Consider the following 15,543-nt stretch of genomic DNA (forward strand, 5'->3'; position numbering starts at 1 on the left):
GGCCTTTAATAAATCAAAAAGTATGGCGGCATAAGCGACAATTTTGAAACAAATGCAGCTGTAAAAAATGAGAAACATTTAGTTGAATTGACGGGGGCTGGTGACAGCACCAAAACTTTAATCAGTTTAAACTTTGGAAAGTTTAATCTGTAATAACTCAAGAAGTAAAACAACACAATCGATCATTTCGCACAAAAGATTTAGACTATTTTGTTTGAATTTGGAGAAAATTGGGGGCAGGAAGAACTTCTGATTGACCTATAAAAGAATTTTAAATACCTAAAAAAATAAAAATAAAAAAACTCGGGGGGGGGGGGGATAAGAGGGCATTTCAGACAGGTTTACTTTGCACCGAAGAAACTTTTTCAGAATCACAATCAGCTTTATTGGCCAGGTATGTTTAACACACAAGGAGTTTGACTTGGTAGACTGTGCTCAGTTTGTTCAATGTAAACAGGAACTTTCCTATTTACCCTGGTACAGTGGTATCTCAACTTAAGACTACCCTAACTCCTGAGGATTTTGAGATACAAGTGGTCTTTTTGCTTTTAAGTTAAGTTGTTAGCATACATTTGAGTTACAAGCCTTAGCTAGAGGGCATAGTAGTGACTGATAAAATTAAAGGGGAACTGCACTTTTTGGAATTTTGCCTATCGTTCACAATCATTATAAAAAACATTTTTCAATGCAGTCTAAATATTAAATTAACATAAATAAAAGCCAATAAAATCTGATAAATAACCATTCAAAAAGCGCCAACAATACTCAATTTACATGCCCCACCCTCTCCAAAAGTTTCACAATTCATCTTAAAAAAATGTACACTTTAAATATATATCTGAAAACTAACGTTACCTAAAATTCTGTACACGGTCGAAACTTCATATTTTTGATCTAAAGTGAATAAAATAAGGTCCACAAAAACATGGTTGGAGAAATTTGGTGTGGATGAAACTCCATCCATCCATCCATCCATCCATCCATCCATCTTCTTCCGCTTATCCGATGTCGGGTCGCAGGGGCAGCAGCCTAAGCAGGGAAGCCCAGACTTCCCTCTTCCCAGCCACTTCGTCCAGCTCTTCCCGGGGGATCCCGAGACGTTCCCAGGCCAGCCAGGAGACATAGTCTTCCCAACGTGTCCTGGGTCTTCCCCATGGCCTACTACCGGTCGGACGTGCCCGAAACACCTCCCTAGGGAGGCGTTCGGGTGGCATCCTGACCAGATGCCCGAACCACCTTATCTGGCTCCTCTCGATGTGGAGGAGCAGCGGCTTCACTTTGAGCTCCGCCCGGATGGCAGAGCTTCTCACCCTATCTCTAAGGGAGAGCCCCACCACCCGGCGGAGGAAACTCATTTCGGCCGCTTGTACCCGTGATCTTGTCTTTTCGGTCATAAGCCAAAGCTCATGACCATAGGTGAGGATGGGAACGTAGATCGACCGGTAAATTGAGAGCTTTGCCTTCCGGCTCAGCTCCTTCTTCACCACAACGGATCGATACAGCGTCCGCATTGCTGAAGACGCCGCACCGATCCGCCTGTCGATCTCACGATCCACTCTTCCCTCACTCGTGAACAAGACTCCGAGGTACTTGAACTCCTCCACTTGGGGCAGGGTCTCCTCCGCAACCCGGAGATGGCACTCCACCCTATTCCGGGCGAGAACCATGGACTCGGACTTGGAGGTGCTGATTCTCATCCCAGTCGCTTCACACTCAGCTGCGAACCGATCCAGTGAGAGCTGAAGATCCTGGCCAAATGAAGCCATCAGGACCACATCATCTGCAAAAAGCAGAGACCTAATCCTGCAGCCACCAAACCGGATCCCCTCAACGCCTTGACTGCGCCTAGAAATTCTGTCCATTAAAGTTATGAACAGAATCGGTGACAAAGGGCAGCCTTGGCGGAGTCCAACCCTCACTGGAAACGTGTCCGACTTACTGCTGGCAATGCGGACCAAGCTCTGACACTGATCATACAGAATGATGAAACTCCCCCTAATATATTCCACATTTGCAGTTGTATTCATGTAATGGGTGAGTTGAAATAGAAGACTTTTATCTGCCTGACGGGGGTGCAATCAGGCTTAACTGAAAGTAAAGTCTCATCTTTTGTGAGGACCCTATTGACCCCATTGATGACCAAAATAATTTTGTCTGTATCCTTCAAATACTAAAAGGTGTGAACTTACCTCCATGGGTGTAATGTAGTCATTCATGCCGCTGTTGAACACGTAGATCATACCATCATAAAGCTGGTTTTCCCAACAAACCTGAACCAACTTGAATCAGACACACACATTTAATGACAATTGAATTTTGCATTTTGTAACCATTCCTCACTGTAGACAATGCTATGAATGCACCTGTTGTATATCTAGTCTTGTGACATCCAGATGTACAAGGCATCTCTCCAGGTTGTCCATCAAGCCATTGCAGCGGTAATGAGTCAATACATCCTTCATTATGGGTGTTGGCAGGTGACCAAGGCGGTCCATAACAATATATGGCTCGAGTGATTCCAGGAAAACACCCTTAGCAACCACATTCTCAACGAGCAGAGCATAAAGGTGGTCAAATAGTAGCTCGCTGAAAAAAAATACATTAACACATGCATTCTCTTAGCTTTTGACATAAGAGGCATTACTGTTCAGAAAATGCAAATAATTCTTTGATGCGTGTTTGTAAGTTTTGTCGAGGGGTGCCCATTACGTCGATCGTGAGCTATCGGTCGACCGCCAGCCAGGCATTGAAAAAATAGACCTAAAAATGTGCGATCATAAATCTTCACTATGACGTCACTTGATTGACATTTAAGGCACCCGAGGATCTTGTGAAATGATGATGGCTGCTACGAGCTTAGTGTGAAGGAAAAAAAGGCCGTCAGGAAGGCGAGAAACACTTTTTATTTCAACCGTACCTCCCGTCAAAAGCCTAAAGACTGACGCACATTTCCTGTCTTCACAATAAAAGTGCTGCTCCATCCTGCCTGTGCTAACAAAATAAGAGTCTCCGAAAAATAGCGCACACAAGCTAGCAAGCAATGGAGTTTGCCGTCAATATATTTCTTGTAAAGTGTATAAAAACGAGTCCACAATGTAAAATCGAAAATGTGGAAGTTGTCAGCATTACTTTGAATCTTGTCTGATTCCAATCAATGCAAGTCATCAGAATCAGGTTTTACGCCAACTTATATTCTTGTTTTCATAAAAGAAGGCCTCAGCCTTATAAACAATATGATTATTGCAGCCACTAATATTTACCCTTACATAGAGGGACATATTTTTTTTCTATTGTGCTTTAATATATGTTTGCATTCACAGAATATACTTACGTTTTGTGTAGCAGCAGGCAGAAATCTATCAGGACTGGAACAACACCCTGAATAGAGACATGCAATGAGAGAGAGTAGACAGTGGATGTCATTGGCTTAAATACAAAACTAAATTCTATAGAGAAATAGTATACAGTATATTGCAGAAGTACAACAGATAAATGCAATCAGTAACAAACTTAAGTGTTCTTGTTTATTTGAGCGATTGCATTGATATCTGCAATTCACTGTGCATAGTTATACAGATATCAACTACGTTAGTATATGGTTTAGTCTATAACGTGCTTACATGAAAATGTTGCTCCATTACTTGGATTCTCCCTTGTTCTGGACACATCTTCAGAGCATGTTCTGCAAACTGCAACAGGATCTCTACCATCTCCACCAAAGGACAACAGAATAATATCAAATTAAGTGTTGCCGTCCATAGTGGACAAATGCAGTGATATACTGTAGCTGAGATGGTTTTGCGTGCCTACCTTGTCACTAACAACTCCCTTTCTCTTCAAAGGATCCCCATATAGTCCTGGAATGAATCCCCATAATACACACTCATAACTCAACTTGTAAGGGAAGGTACCCTGAAGCAAAGCATTGGCACAACTAACCATTTAGTGTAATCTTACTTGTGCAGGCTCTTTTGTGTGCAGTGTCGCTTTAATGGCTCTCAATTTGTCATATTGTCCATACATCCTGATAAATAGTGTGCCTTTTGATGTGCAATAATCACTGTAAGTGTTTTAAGTATAGATATTGTAGATTAAATCACCCCCTTATGGTGTAATAAAAGCGTGTGTACCCCATAAACACACAATCTAGATTCGGTATGTGTATGTTTCACTTTTGAAAAGAAAACTTCCTTTAACTAGATTGATGTAAGTATGTTAAGAATTGAAGTGGATAACATAAAGTTGACATAATTGAATGCAGGTATGTGTAGAAATAGTTAAAGTTAAAGTTAAAAAGTTAAAGTACCACTGATAGTCACACACACACTAGGTGTGGTGAAATTACCCTCAGCATTTGACCCATCCCCTTGTTCGAACCCCTGGGAGGTGAGGGGAGCAGTGAGCAGCACTGGTGGCCACGGTCGGGAATCAACCAGATTTTAAATTGTTTTTGCTGCTTTCCTGCTTACGTTTCTGCATGTTTTCATTGTAAACATTTGTATATTGCTTGTACAAACTTTGCTGCATGCAAAAATTATTTAAATGACCCTTTGAACCAATACTGATGATCTTAACATCAAGTTAATCCTCCAAATGCAACAACTCTAATCCTATTTCACCGTTTTGGACCATTAAAAGGCTGCTGTATATGTAATTTTCTTTATACCCACCAACCACCGCCTTAGCTGTTCCCTTGTGGAAGGACCAGGCCAGAGAGAGAGCTTCAATAAAATGTTCCTGCTTCAAAAGATAGTCAAGCCGCTGCATAGGCAGGAAGAGACAAACAAATCAGCCTTTACTCATGCTGATGACAGGTATAAACATTAAAAAGTAAATTACCTCTCTCCATGTTCTTAGAGTCATAATATGGGCAGACTGAAAGAAAAGATCGTTAAGAAAAAATTAAGTCAAACACACAGACATTTATATTTGACTAAGTATCTTTAATTCAGAAAGTAATTTATAAAGGGCCTCTCTAATATTGCAAACTTTGGCACCTAGTTCTGGACCTTAAAACAACGTCTACACATAAAATTCCTGGCACTCAAAAATGGGAGAAAAAAAGATGGTAAGCCACTAGTATTCCACTATTTTCCTTCTTCAAATTCTACCACATATGCTTGAGGAAATGCTGAAAGAGCATGAAGACACAGGCTATGGTGTCTATTTATTATTATATTTCTCATAGCGTTAACCCTATCAGTTTTGAAGCAATCATGACAAGGGCAACAAATGTACAACCAACAATGTACAACTATGAGCCAGTTTAAGAAACAGTTATGGTGCTCACTAAGTACAAAAGAGAATTATTGAAGCACAGTCCCGGATATTACTAAAGAAACAGAGCAAGCAAAGGCAACACCTCAACACCACCAAACTCAAGTGCCAAGGACGAAACAGCAGTTCGTTCTAAAGGTTAGGAATCACTTTCAAGCACTTATTGATCTAACAGATAATGATATATCCCAGTTAACACCAAGTGAGATGTGATTAAGAATACCTATGTTGAGGCAGCAACCAAAATCTTAGGATATAAGAAGAAAAACAACAAGAAATGGATAACATGTGGAAACATGGCAAAAAAAATAGTAGAAAGGAAACAACTGAAAGCAGAGCTGCTAGGCACCAAGTCCCAAATACTTCAGGAACATGTCCAAAAGACCTGTATGTTCAGAGACAAAGAGGTCAAAAAGAGTGCCAGGAAGGACAAGCGGCCTTTTGTAGAAGAAGGCGCATGTGTAGTTGAACAGGCCGCAGCCTTGCGTTTACAAGATCACCAAACAGCTCTGTGGCAGCAACACCAGCCAGTCAGCCACTAACAGATGCAAGAACAGTACTGTTATAACATTTCAACGGGAGCAAGGAGCAAGATGGTTCTATCATTTCCAGGAAGTGCTGCCCACAACCAGACATGACAGCCAACTCTCAACCAGCAAAATATGTCCCTAACATCGTCACTAGCCTAATTACACTCTCTGAGACAATGGAAATCTCTTAAAGCCATGACGAGTGTCAAAGCAGCAGGCATCGACTCTATCGAAGCAGAGATGCTCAAAGCTGACCCAGTCACAGCAATATCAGTGCTGTTTTATCTCTTCAAAATCATATGAGAGAGTGACACCATTCCAAGTGACTAGGCTAAGGGACTAATCGTGAAACTTCCCAAGAAAGGAAACCTACAGATCTGTGACAACTGGCGTGGTATTACACTACTCTACATTCCAAGCAAGATCTTCTGCAGAGTGCTTCTCAGAATGATTGACACAGTGATTGAAAACAAGCGGAGAGAAGAACAAGCATGATTCAGACAAGGCAGAGGATGCATTGATCAGATATTTGCACAAAGAAACATAATTGAAAAGTACAGGGTTTCCCCTAAACTGCAAAGATACCTGAAAAACATGTTTTCAAAGCGTGGCTGTAATGAAAATGCCCTGGCGGCACGCCATATTCACTTACACCTGCAGTGCACTGAGTGGAATGTCCCGTTATACATCAATTTAATTGACTTCAGAAAGGCCTTTGACAGTGTGCACATAGAGACCCTTTTGGAACATCCTGAGGTCATATGGAATTCCGGACAAAACCATCACCCTGATAAGTCTTTTCTACAACCACTTTGAATGTAGTGTGATCATCACAGCAAGACACTCTCAAAATGGTTTCCAGTAGAGTCAGGTGAACGGCAGGGCTGCATCCTCTTCCCCATCTTGTTCTTGATTACCCTAGACCACGGGTAGGGAACCTACGGCTCTCGAGCCAGATGCGGCTCTTTTGATGACTGCATCTGGCTCTCAGATAAATCTTACCTGACATTGCTTAACATGATAATTAATGAATAATTACACTGGTAATCACAGTGTTAAAAATAACGTTCAAAATATAAAACATTCTCATGCATTTTAATCCATCCATCCGTTTTCTACTGCACCTGTTCAAGAAGTCGCATTAATGGTAAGAAGTATTTTATTTATTATTGGTTAGCTTCAGAATAACAATGTTATTAAAAAGAATAAGAGACTTATTGTACTCTAAAAATGTGGGTCTTACTTAAACGCATTTAGTTGTATTAAGTGTTAAAAAATATTATATGGCTCTCACGGAAATACATTTGAAAAAATGTGGCTTTCATGGCTCTCTCAGCCAAAAAAGTTCCCGACCCCTGCCCTAGACTGAATTCTGCGCAACACTACAGCAGACATACGCAGAGGAATCCAGTGGGCACCTTTCTCCCACCTAGAAGATTTGAACTTTGCTTACGACCTGGCAGCATTATCCTCAAAGAAAGATAATCTAAAGGAGATAACTGATAGACTGGACATCTATGCAAAGCAGCCAGGTCTGAATATCAACACCACAAAGACACAAGTTATGTGTATAAACGCCACCAACCCTACACTTATCACCATCAATGGTGTGTCACTCGACTTTACAGAGGGTTTCACATATCTGGAGAGCTTCATCTGCAAGGACATCTAAGCAAGACTCTCCAAAGTTTGTGGGCATTCGCAATACTTCAGCCAATCTTCAAGTCCAGACAGTACCATCTTCGGACCAAGATTCAGCTCTACTACAGCTGTGTGAAATCTGTCCTCATGTATGGCTCAGAGTGCTTGTGAGTGGTTAAGGGGACATGAATAAAATCAATGCCTTTCACAATGGTTGAAAATCTGCCAAATCTTCTGACCCAACAAAAAAACACAAGGAGCTGTATGCCAAAACACAATGTCGAGATGTGGTCCTTGAATTTGAACACCAGCGACTTGGATGGCTAAGCCACGTTCTAAGATAGAGGAGAAGAGGATACCTAAGGTAGCGTTAAGATTGAGACCACCTTGAAAACGTAAGCCTGTGTGGCCAAGGAGCACCTGGCGGAGAACAGTTGAAAGGGAGCTAAAAGAGATGAAGCTTACATGGAGCGAGGCACAGAGAACAGCAAAAGATCGAGATGAATGACGTTGAGTCGTTGGAGCCTTATTCCCCATCCAGAAGAAGAGGATTAAGTAAGTCATGTTATGTTAATTGGTCTAATAATTTATACATATTCTGTTTTTTGTTTTTTAATTTAAAACTGAGTAGTAATATTTGAAATAAAAAAAAATGTACCTAATACTTAATACTAATTTACCTGCTAACAAATAAAATGGTAACCTCACACGGACTACAAACACAAAATATAGCACGTAGTACCTTGGTTCCCAAACAGACAATCTGTCCTGCATAGCTTGAAACAGACTGGTAACAAGCTTTTTCTCCAACTAAAGCCTGAAACACAAAGAAGTCAGATGATTGATCAATTTAGAACGATTAACTTTACAATAGCACTTCAATTAACTGGTATTATACAATTACTATACTTTTTATATTATATTATAACTCCAAGTCACTTTTATTATAATATATTCTAACACATTGCTACTATTCAAACGGTAAGTAATGTTACAGTGGCCAAAAACATTAAATACACTTGTTAAATAAAACCTCTCCCTTGCTTTTAATAAATATTTAGGCCTACTACGCTACTGTATTTTAATGTTGGTCATTATGGTGGTAGTTGGAGAGCCAAGTTTTTTCTGAGGTAGTACTTGGTGAAAAAGTTTGAGAAGCACTGAGTTAGACCACAATGAAGTGTTTAAAATGTATATTAAAATCATCAGAGGTCACCTTTAAAGATAAAACTTTTTTTTTCATTTTGGATTCCTCCTTCCTCACAAGCGCTCTACTTTAATTGTTGCTCTACATTAGTGTTTAACTATACGAGAAGCTGTGTTTTCATTTGCAGTTGTAATGTATTGAAAGTTTAGTGAAAAAAACATACCCATTTTTAATTTAGTTGTATAGTTGTAGGTAAATATTTTTTGTCAGTTATTGACGAGTTTCTTCTCATGCAGTCAGTATTCACAGCACTTCATTTTTTACACATTTTGTTATGTTACAACTTTATTCTACAATGGAATACATTCATTTTGGTCCTCAAAATTCTACACACAACACCCCCATATTAAGCCCAGACGTTATCTCTGGAGAGATCAGAAAATGGCTGTGCACCGACACTTCCCATCCAACTTGATGGAGCTTCAGAGGTGCTGCAAAGAGGAATGGGCAAAACTACCCAAAGATAGGTGTGCCAAACTTGTTGCATTGTATTCAAAAATACTTGAGGCTGTAATTCCTGCCAAAGGAGCATCAACGAAGTATTGAGCAAAGGCTGTGAATATCTATGTACATATGATTTCTTGTAAAAGAAAATAAAAAAATTCACATTGAATTTGGTATTGTGTGTAAAATTCTGAGAATTTTGAAATAAAGCTGTAACATTATAAAATGTGGAAAACTACTTTGAATACTTGTACTGTACTGTATTTGGTTAGTACGTGTTTTTCTAATCAGCCTGGGCTAAACTTAAGCCCTAAAATCATGAGTAAGATTACTATTTTGGGAGTCAACTGTTATGCCGCCAAAAATATCTGTTCCTCAGCTGTGGTCTGAATGGGCTGCAGTGGTACTCAGTTGTAATATACGTTTACACAACTTGTGACAGTAATGACAATATCCAACAAACAGAAGAAGTCTGGAGCTAAAGTCATAAAGAAGTTTCTTAAACGCAAAAATTATAAATTAAGTGGTGAAGTTTTTTTTTATTTGCACTTTAAATGTATTGATAGTTTAGTTAAAAACATATTCATTTTAAATTCCGTTGTATGGACATTATTTTTTGTCAGTTATTTACAAGTCCATGCTTATGCAGTATATTTGGTTAATACTTATTTTTCTAATCAGCATGACATAAGGCTAAGGTTTATGTGTTAAATAAATAATGATCTTTGTGATTAACACATAGTTTCATATCATTTCACAAGGTTGTAAACTTTAAGCAGGTCAGATATATTTATTGAATATGATTAAAATTAAGAGTAAGATTACAAATTCGGTGGGCCCCAGGCCACTTTTAGGCCCAAGTTGGGCCCCAAGGTAAAAAAGGTTAAGAACCCCTGCTCTACAGGTTGCTGTAGGGGTCAAACATTTTTGACTTACTTGTATTTCCTAAGGCATCGACTAAAGGTACTATTTCTGGGCAAGAAATCTTAAACTAGTCAAGTACTTTAATGACTGAAAAGTCTTAATTTAAACACTGAACTATGCTACTAATGATACTGATGCTTATTGTGCAATGGGCTTTCCCAATCGGTCAATTCTCACCATAGCCTGGGAGACATTCCCTCCTGTGGCCAGCGATTTGAAATGGCGGCTGTTATAGACCAGTTGCACCTGCTCCAGGTCCTGTATCTCCAAAATCTCCTGACTGGAACGGTCAACAACATGTAGCTTTTCATGGCTGTCCACCAGGACCAACGTACGACTGTTAATCCACTAAAAATACAAATGGGACAGAGGGTGAAAAAAAAAAATCATGCACTCATGCACTTTGCAACAAAGCCATCTAAAAGAATAGGCTGGATCAAACAACGAAGCAATGTTTACGTTAGGAATGCATTTAGAAAAAAGCATGATATACGGGGAGTGCTTTATTTGGATTATTTCTTTGCAAAGGCTACCAACAAGTAGGGCGTTTTGGTTAAAGAGTTTTGTCTGTGTGTTGCAGTCACAATGAGAGTAAATTAATTAAAACAAACAGAATTAGTTCCAACCAAATTAAACAGATGATTTGTACTTTAGCAAAGGATACTTACATTCAAGCTGATAATGTCACAGCTGAGATGAATTTGTCTCTGTTTGATGACGTGAATTGCACCCATCTCCTCTCTTTTTATCTGGACAAAAGGAGCAGAATAAAATAAAAGTTATGTGTAAAAAGCAGTTTAAGTGTTGGGACTGAAAACTAGAGGTTAGATATACAGGTAAAGACTAATCATAAAGCGGCTGCAATACTTCAGTTATCATTTAAGTGTCTGTTTGAAACAACATTTACAACGGGGTGACATCTGTAGCAAACCCAAAAAAAAATAAAAATCAACATTCAACATTTCAGCATAGATTTGAATTTACAAGTACAGGATGTTATATTTTGTACTCTCATACATTTTCTTTATGCCATGATTTTACCATGAAAACAAACTTAAATGTATAATTTTATTCATTAAAATTTCATGATGGACTGTGTCAAAACCATTCTTCAAAAACATAGTTTAACACATTTCAAAAATGTCCTTTTGCCATAACACAGATTCTTTTTTAACTTTAGAATTCTTACTATTTCCAAATGTATGTTTCAAACAATTGAAGGCATCCCGGTTGGAGGCCACCTCAAAATTCAAAATATGCAGGATATTTAGCACTTTCTGCACCTATATTGCTGGTATAGAAACTGTTTGCAAGTTAGCATTTTGGCCATGCGCTCATGTTAAAAACTAATAATTCCATGGCCAGAGGTAAAAATAATAATTAAGATGCACAATAAATATCGGAATGAAAATGATCGGGCTGACGTCACAACGATAAACATTCCCTCCAGGATTTGGTGGTCTTGTCAAGCCATGCAAATTCAAGCAATTTACCAGCAAACATTTTAATACAATATATTTTTAAAAATAATCCCTCTTATCCGTATCAGAATTCAGTAAAAAAAGGAAGTTGCACACCTACCATGAGAAATTGGACTGTATCTCCTTTACAAAAAGCTAAAATTGGGTTCACAGCTGTTTGAACGGAGACAAACTGCCAAGCCAGCTGTGGAACACTGGATGGATCAGACTAAAGGGAGACAACACATATAGGAAAAAAACTGTTAAAACATGTATGAAGCATGAAGCACGTTAACAGTCATGCAGTTGAAGTCTGTAGACTTTATCATATTAATGATTTTCCAAGATCGCGCCTCTCTAGTGGAAGCTGTTTGCAGGAGCTCTGTGCTCTTGTGTGTTCATTGATGTTTTCCTCTTGTTTTCATGTGTTTTTTGCCTTTTGGTTCAAGGCTGCAGAGCTGGCTGGCATTGAGCGTCAGGAGAGAGGGCGGAGGTTTGGGCCGTGTACAACAAAATTACATTTTTAGTACAGACCCGTTTAAGAGCAGACATACATTGAAGGTAGACAGGGTACACAGAACAGGAACGATGTTAAGTTGTCACAAGGAAGGCACCCCGTAAAAGGTGGGAAAAGATGGACATGAGGGGAGGAGGATGAGTAAAAAAAGTGGATCCCAGACTAGATTCCTATTAGGGAGAGGGCTCAGTCTGGGGCCAGGAAAAAAACTTGATAGACAGTATAAGCACATCTACACGTTATGACACAGAAACCACAAGAGCAGTGGGGGTGCATCTAGTGTCGAAGCTGCAGCCCTTCTGGCGCTGCACCGGCCATCCATCTCACCTCAAGAGGTTAAGCAGTGGCAAAGGTGTGGGGTGGTGGTGGGTGTATATGTGCATATCTGTGTGTAGCAGTCCATGGTGTGTGTGTGTGTGTGTGTGTGTGTGTGTGTGTGTGTGTGTGTGTGTGTGTGTGTGTGTGTGTGTGTGTGTGTGTGTGTGTGTGTGTGTGTGTGTAAGTTATGTCTATAGGCCTGGAGTCTTTCTGCAGGCACGGCAAACAGAGTTCAACTCCCCAGGTGTTGTTGAAGGAGGGAGGGATTTAGATCGGCTATCCCTGTGCTTTCCTCGCTGGGATGTTTACGGCACGGCTTCGCCAAGGCCATTTGCAGGGAGTCGAATATATATATATGCCTTATCAACAACTACGCAAATTATATGACGTTATATTGACCACGGCCCTTCCGCCAAATGTATATTCGCAAGCTAGGCGAAATCCTGATGTATTATTTATTGCTAATTTTTGGTATTTAACAAGACTAAATTGGCTCTAGTGTGTGAATGTGAGTGTGAATGTTGTCTGTCTATCTGTGTTGGCCCTACAGCTGAGATAGGCTCCAGCACCCCCCGTGACCCCGAAAGGGACAAGCAGTAGGAAATGGATGGATGGATGGAATTGCTTCCCATTTTAGTTGTTTATATTGTATGTTGGAAATGGCGCCTCTGAAGTGACAGCTGGTTGCATCAGCTCTGTACTCTTTTATTGTCTTCTATGTCCTCTGTGTTCTTTATTGTTTACCTCTAGTTTTCTTTTTTGTGTAGTTGTTTTAATCTGCATTGCAAGCACTAAATTTCCCCATCCATATATCCATTTTCTACCACTTGCCCCTGGAGCCTATCCCAGCTGCACTTGGGCGGAAGGCAGCGTACACCCTGGACAAGTCGCCACCTCATCGGAGGGCCAAAACAGATATCCAGACAAGCATTCACACACTAGGTCCAATTCAGTGTTGCCAATCAGCCTATCCCCAAGTGTATGTTTTTCCCCATTGTGGGATAAATGAAGTCTATCCTATTCTGTACAAAAAAGGCACAGTCCATGTGCTAATTTGTATTGCCTGAGACATAACATGGACACTTAACAAAATACTGTATCATGTTCACATTTAGTCCTTTTAAAAAGGGTATGTTATAATTGTAAGTAACAGTAAGTAAAATGTCTTTACAGATCCAGTCAGAAGTTTACAAACACTCATCATGGGCTGAATGTCTTATAAATTTTGGGCTAATGATTTATTCAAAGTGGTTATTTTTTCGATGGTGCAATAATCTTATCTTAGTAATAATAATTAATAATAATATACGTAAAATTACAAGTGCGCTTTATATGACAGCTTATAAGACAAAAAAATGCAATAAGAGTATGAAAAGACTAACACTAATATTAAGTACTTAAATAAAAACACTAATAATAAGTACTTAAATAAATATTAATAATAAAACCATTGAAGCAATGGTTATTTTATTGTAAAATGTGTAGAATTGTAGAATATTTTCTTTAAGGTTAAAAATGCTAATGTGGCCTGCAGGCTGTACTTTGCCATTATATGTTGCATAGAAGTCCTGCTCTAGACATTACTGTGTTGTCTTTTTATATTCTTAGCCATTCATATTGTTATGTACATGTGTGTTGTTGTTGTTGTTTTTGTCAGAACACAGGCCTACTATTCTCAAATACTCTAAGAACTTGGACAAATACCAACCGTGCTATAGGGAAAGCTCATCCAAACTTTCAGGGAGGGCTTTAGTCCAATCACCAGAATCTGATGAGAGTGGAAAAACAATCTTCAAAACACAACTTTGTGTTTAAATAGGAGGGCTAGGCAAAGCATGAGTGTACCTTTGTGAGGGAAGCCAAAGCCAGTAAATAGTAATTAGTTAAAGGGTGGTCAGTGAAGTCAGAAGGTGCACACAACGGTTCAATACAGCAGACTTCCCCTTTGGAACCACTGAAGAGACATCTCGAGTCACAGGAACGCATGCCCATTACTCTCCTGAAAGCAAAAAGAAATGCAGAAATTGAGAGACAGGATAAATTTAATATAATCTAAATAAAATGTTGCAAATAAAAATGTCAGGGCTCGACACAGTATTTAATCACTAATTAGCAGGAAAGTAATCAGTTGAAAATCACATGCAGTAAGTGCTCACAAAAACAGTTAATAAAAACTTCACTGTCTTTTCACTTAATTAACTGGTTATTGACTCACCTCAGCATAAATATATTGTCGCCAGACAATGTGAAACAACTTGACAAATTAATAAGGGGGTAGAAAATGTTCAAAATTTTTATTTTGTTCTTTCTCAGTAGCTTACTACTGATAATGATTATAGTGGACAGCTGGTAACCTAATTACAGTCATTGTTAAAAATATTCATTCTTCATACCAAATAATATAGCAATTTGCATTTAGCGTACAAACAGAGTTCATCAATTGTTGGGTTGCTATCCCACGGCCTAGAGCAAAGGTTCCCACACTTCTTCAGCAGGCGAGCTACTTATCAAATGACCAGGTCGAGGTGATATACCTCATATACATTTTTTGTTAGATAAATACACAAGCATCTTTAAAGCATAAGGATTATTTTATTTATGAAGACAAGAATATAAGTTGGTGTCTTACTTTATTCTGATGATATGCATTGATTGAAATCAGACAGGATTTACAGTAGTGCTAATAAGTTCCACAGTTTTGAATTTACATTGTGAAGGCAAAAAAAAGTCCCCTTCTCTTTTTAATACTACATGAAAGGGATTAGTTTTTAGCTTCTTATTTGTCCAGCTTCAAGACTAATTTTTATACCGTTTACAAGGAATACATTGAAGGCTAACTCCGTAGCTTGCTAGCTTGTATGCGCTGTTTTTTTCTGAGACCCTTTATTTTGTTAGCGCAGGCAGGAGAGAGCAACACTTTTATTGTGAAGACAGGAACATTGCAGTCTTTACACTTTTGACGGCCAGTGCTTCTCGTATTCCTGCCGGTTGATTTTTTTTCTTCATAGTGAACTTGCAGCAGCCAGCGTCAACTCACAAGATCCTCAGCTGCCGTGAATGTCAATCAAGTGACGTCATAGTAAAAATTGATGATCGGTCATTTTTAGCTCCATTTCTTTAATGCCTATGGATCGACCGACTAGCTAGCGGTCGACTTAAGTTAAAGTTAAAGTACCAATGATTGTCACACACAGTAGGTGTGGTGAAATTTGTCCTCTGCATTTG

At 39.1% G+C, this 15,543-nt stretch overlaps 1 protein-coding gene across 4 annotated transcripts in view; it reads right to left on the bottom strand.

Moving 5' to 3' along the window:
- The window catches only part of vps8 (VPS8 subunit of CORVET complex), a 103,818-nt gene that overhangs the window by 57,032 nt on the left and 31,243 nt on the right, over positions 1-15,543 (bottom strand). For all 4 annotated transcript variants that reach the window (XM_062059004.1, XM_062059006.1, XM_062059008.1 and 1 more), the window contains exons 10-22: positions 14,164-14,317; positions 14,027-14,086; positions 11,605-11,712; positions 10,692-10,772; positions 10,201-10,371; positions 8,191-8,265; positions 4,840-4,875; positions 4,671-4,761; positions 3,811-3,857; positions 3,621-3,710; positions 3,332-3,378; positions 2,364-2,586; positions 2,190-2,279 (exon numbers count right to left, since the gene is read on the bottom strand). In XM_062059004.1, the coding sequence (XP_061914988.1) occupies positions 2,190-2,279; positions 2,364-2,586; positions 3,332-3,378; positions 3,621-3,710; positions 3,811-3,857; positions 4,671-4,761; positions 4,840-4,875; positions 8,191-8,265; positions 10,201-10,371; positions 10,692-10,772; positions 11,605-11,712; positions 14,027-14,086; positions 14,164-14,317 (1,273 nt within the window). The remainder of the gene's footprint in view (positions 1-2,189; positions 2,280-2,363; positions 2,587-3,331; positions 3,379-3,620; positions 3,711-3,810; positions 3,858-4,670; positions 4,762-4,839; positions 4,876-8,190; positions 8,266-10,200; positions 10,372-10,691; positions 10,773-11,604; positions 11,713-14,026; positions 14,087-14,163; positions 14,318-15,543) is intronic.

The sequence above is a fragment of the Entelurus aequoreus genome, linkage group LG09 (genome assembly GCF_033978785.1).
Source record: "Entelurus aequoreus isolate RoL-2023_Sb linkage group LG09, RoL_Eaeq_v1.1, whole genome shotgun sequence".
Classification (NCBI taxonomy): Eukaryota; Metazoa; Chordata; class Actinopteri; order Syngnathiformes; family Syngnathidae; genus Entelurus; species Entelurus aequoreus.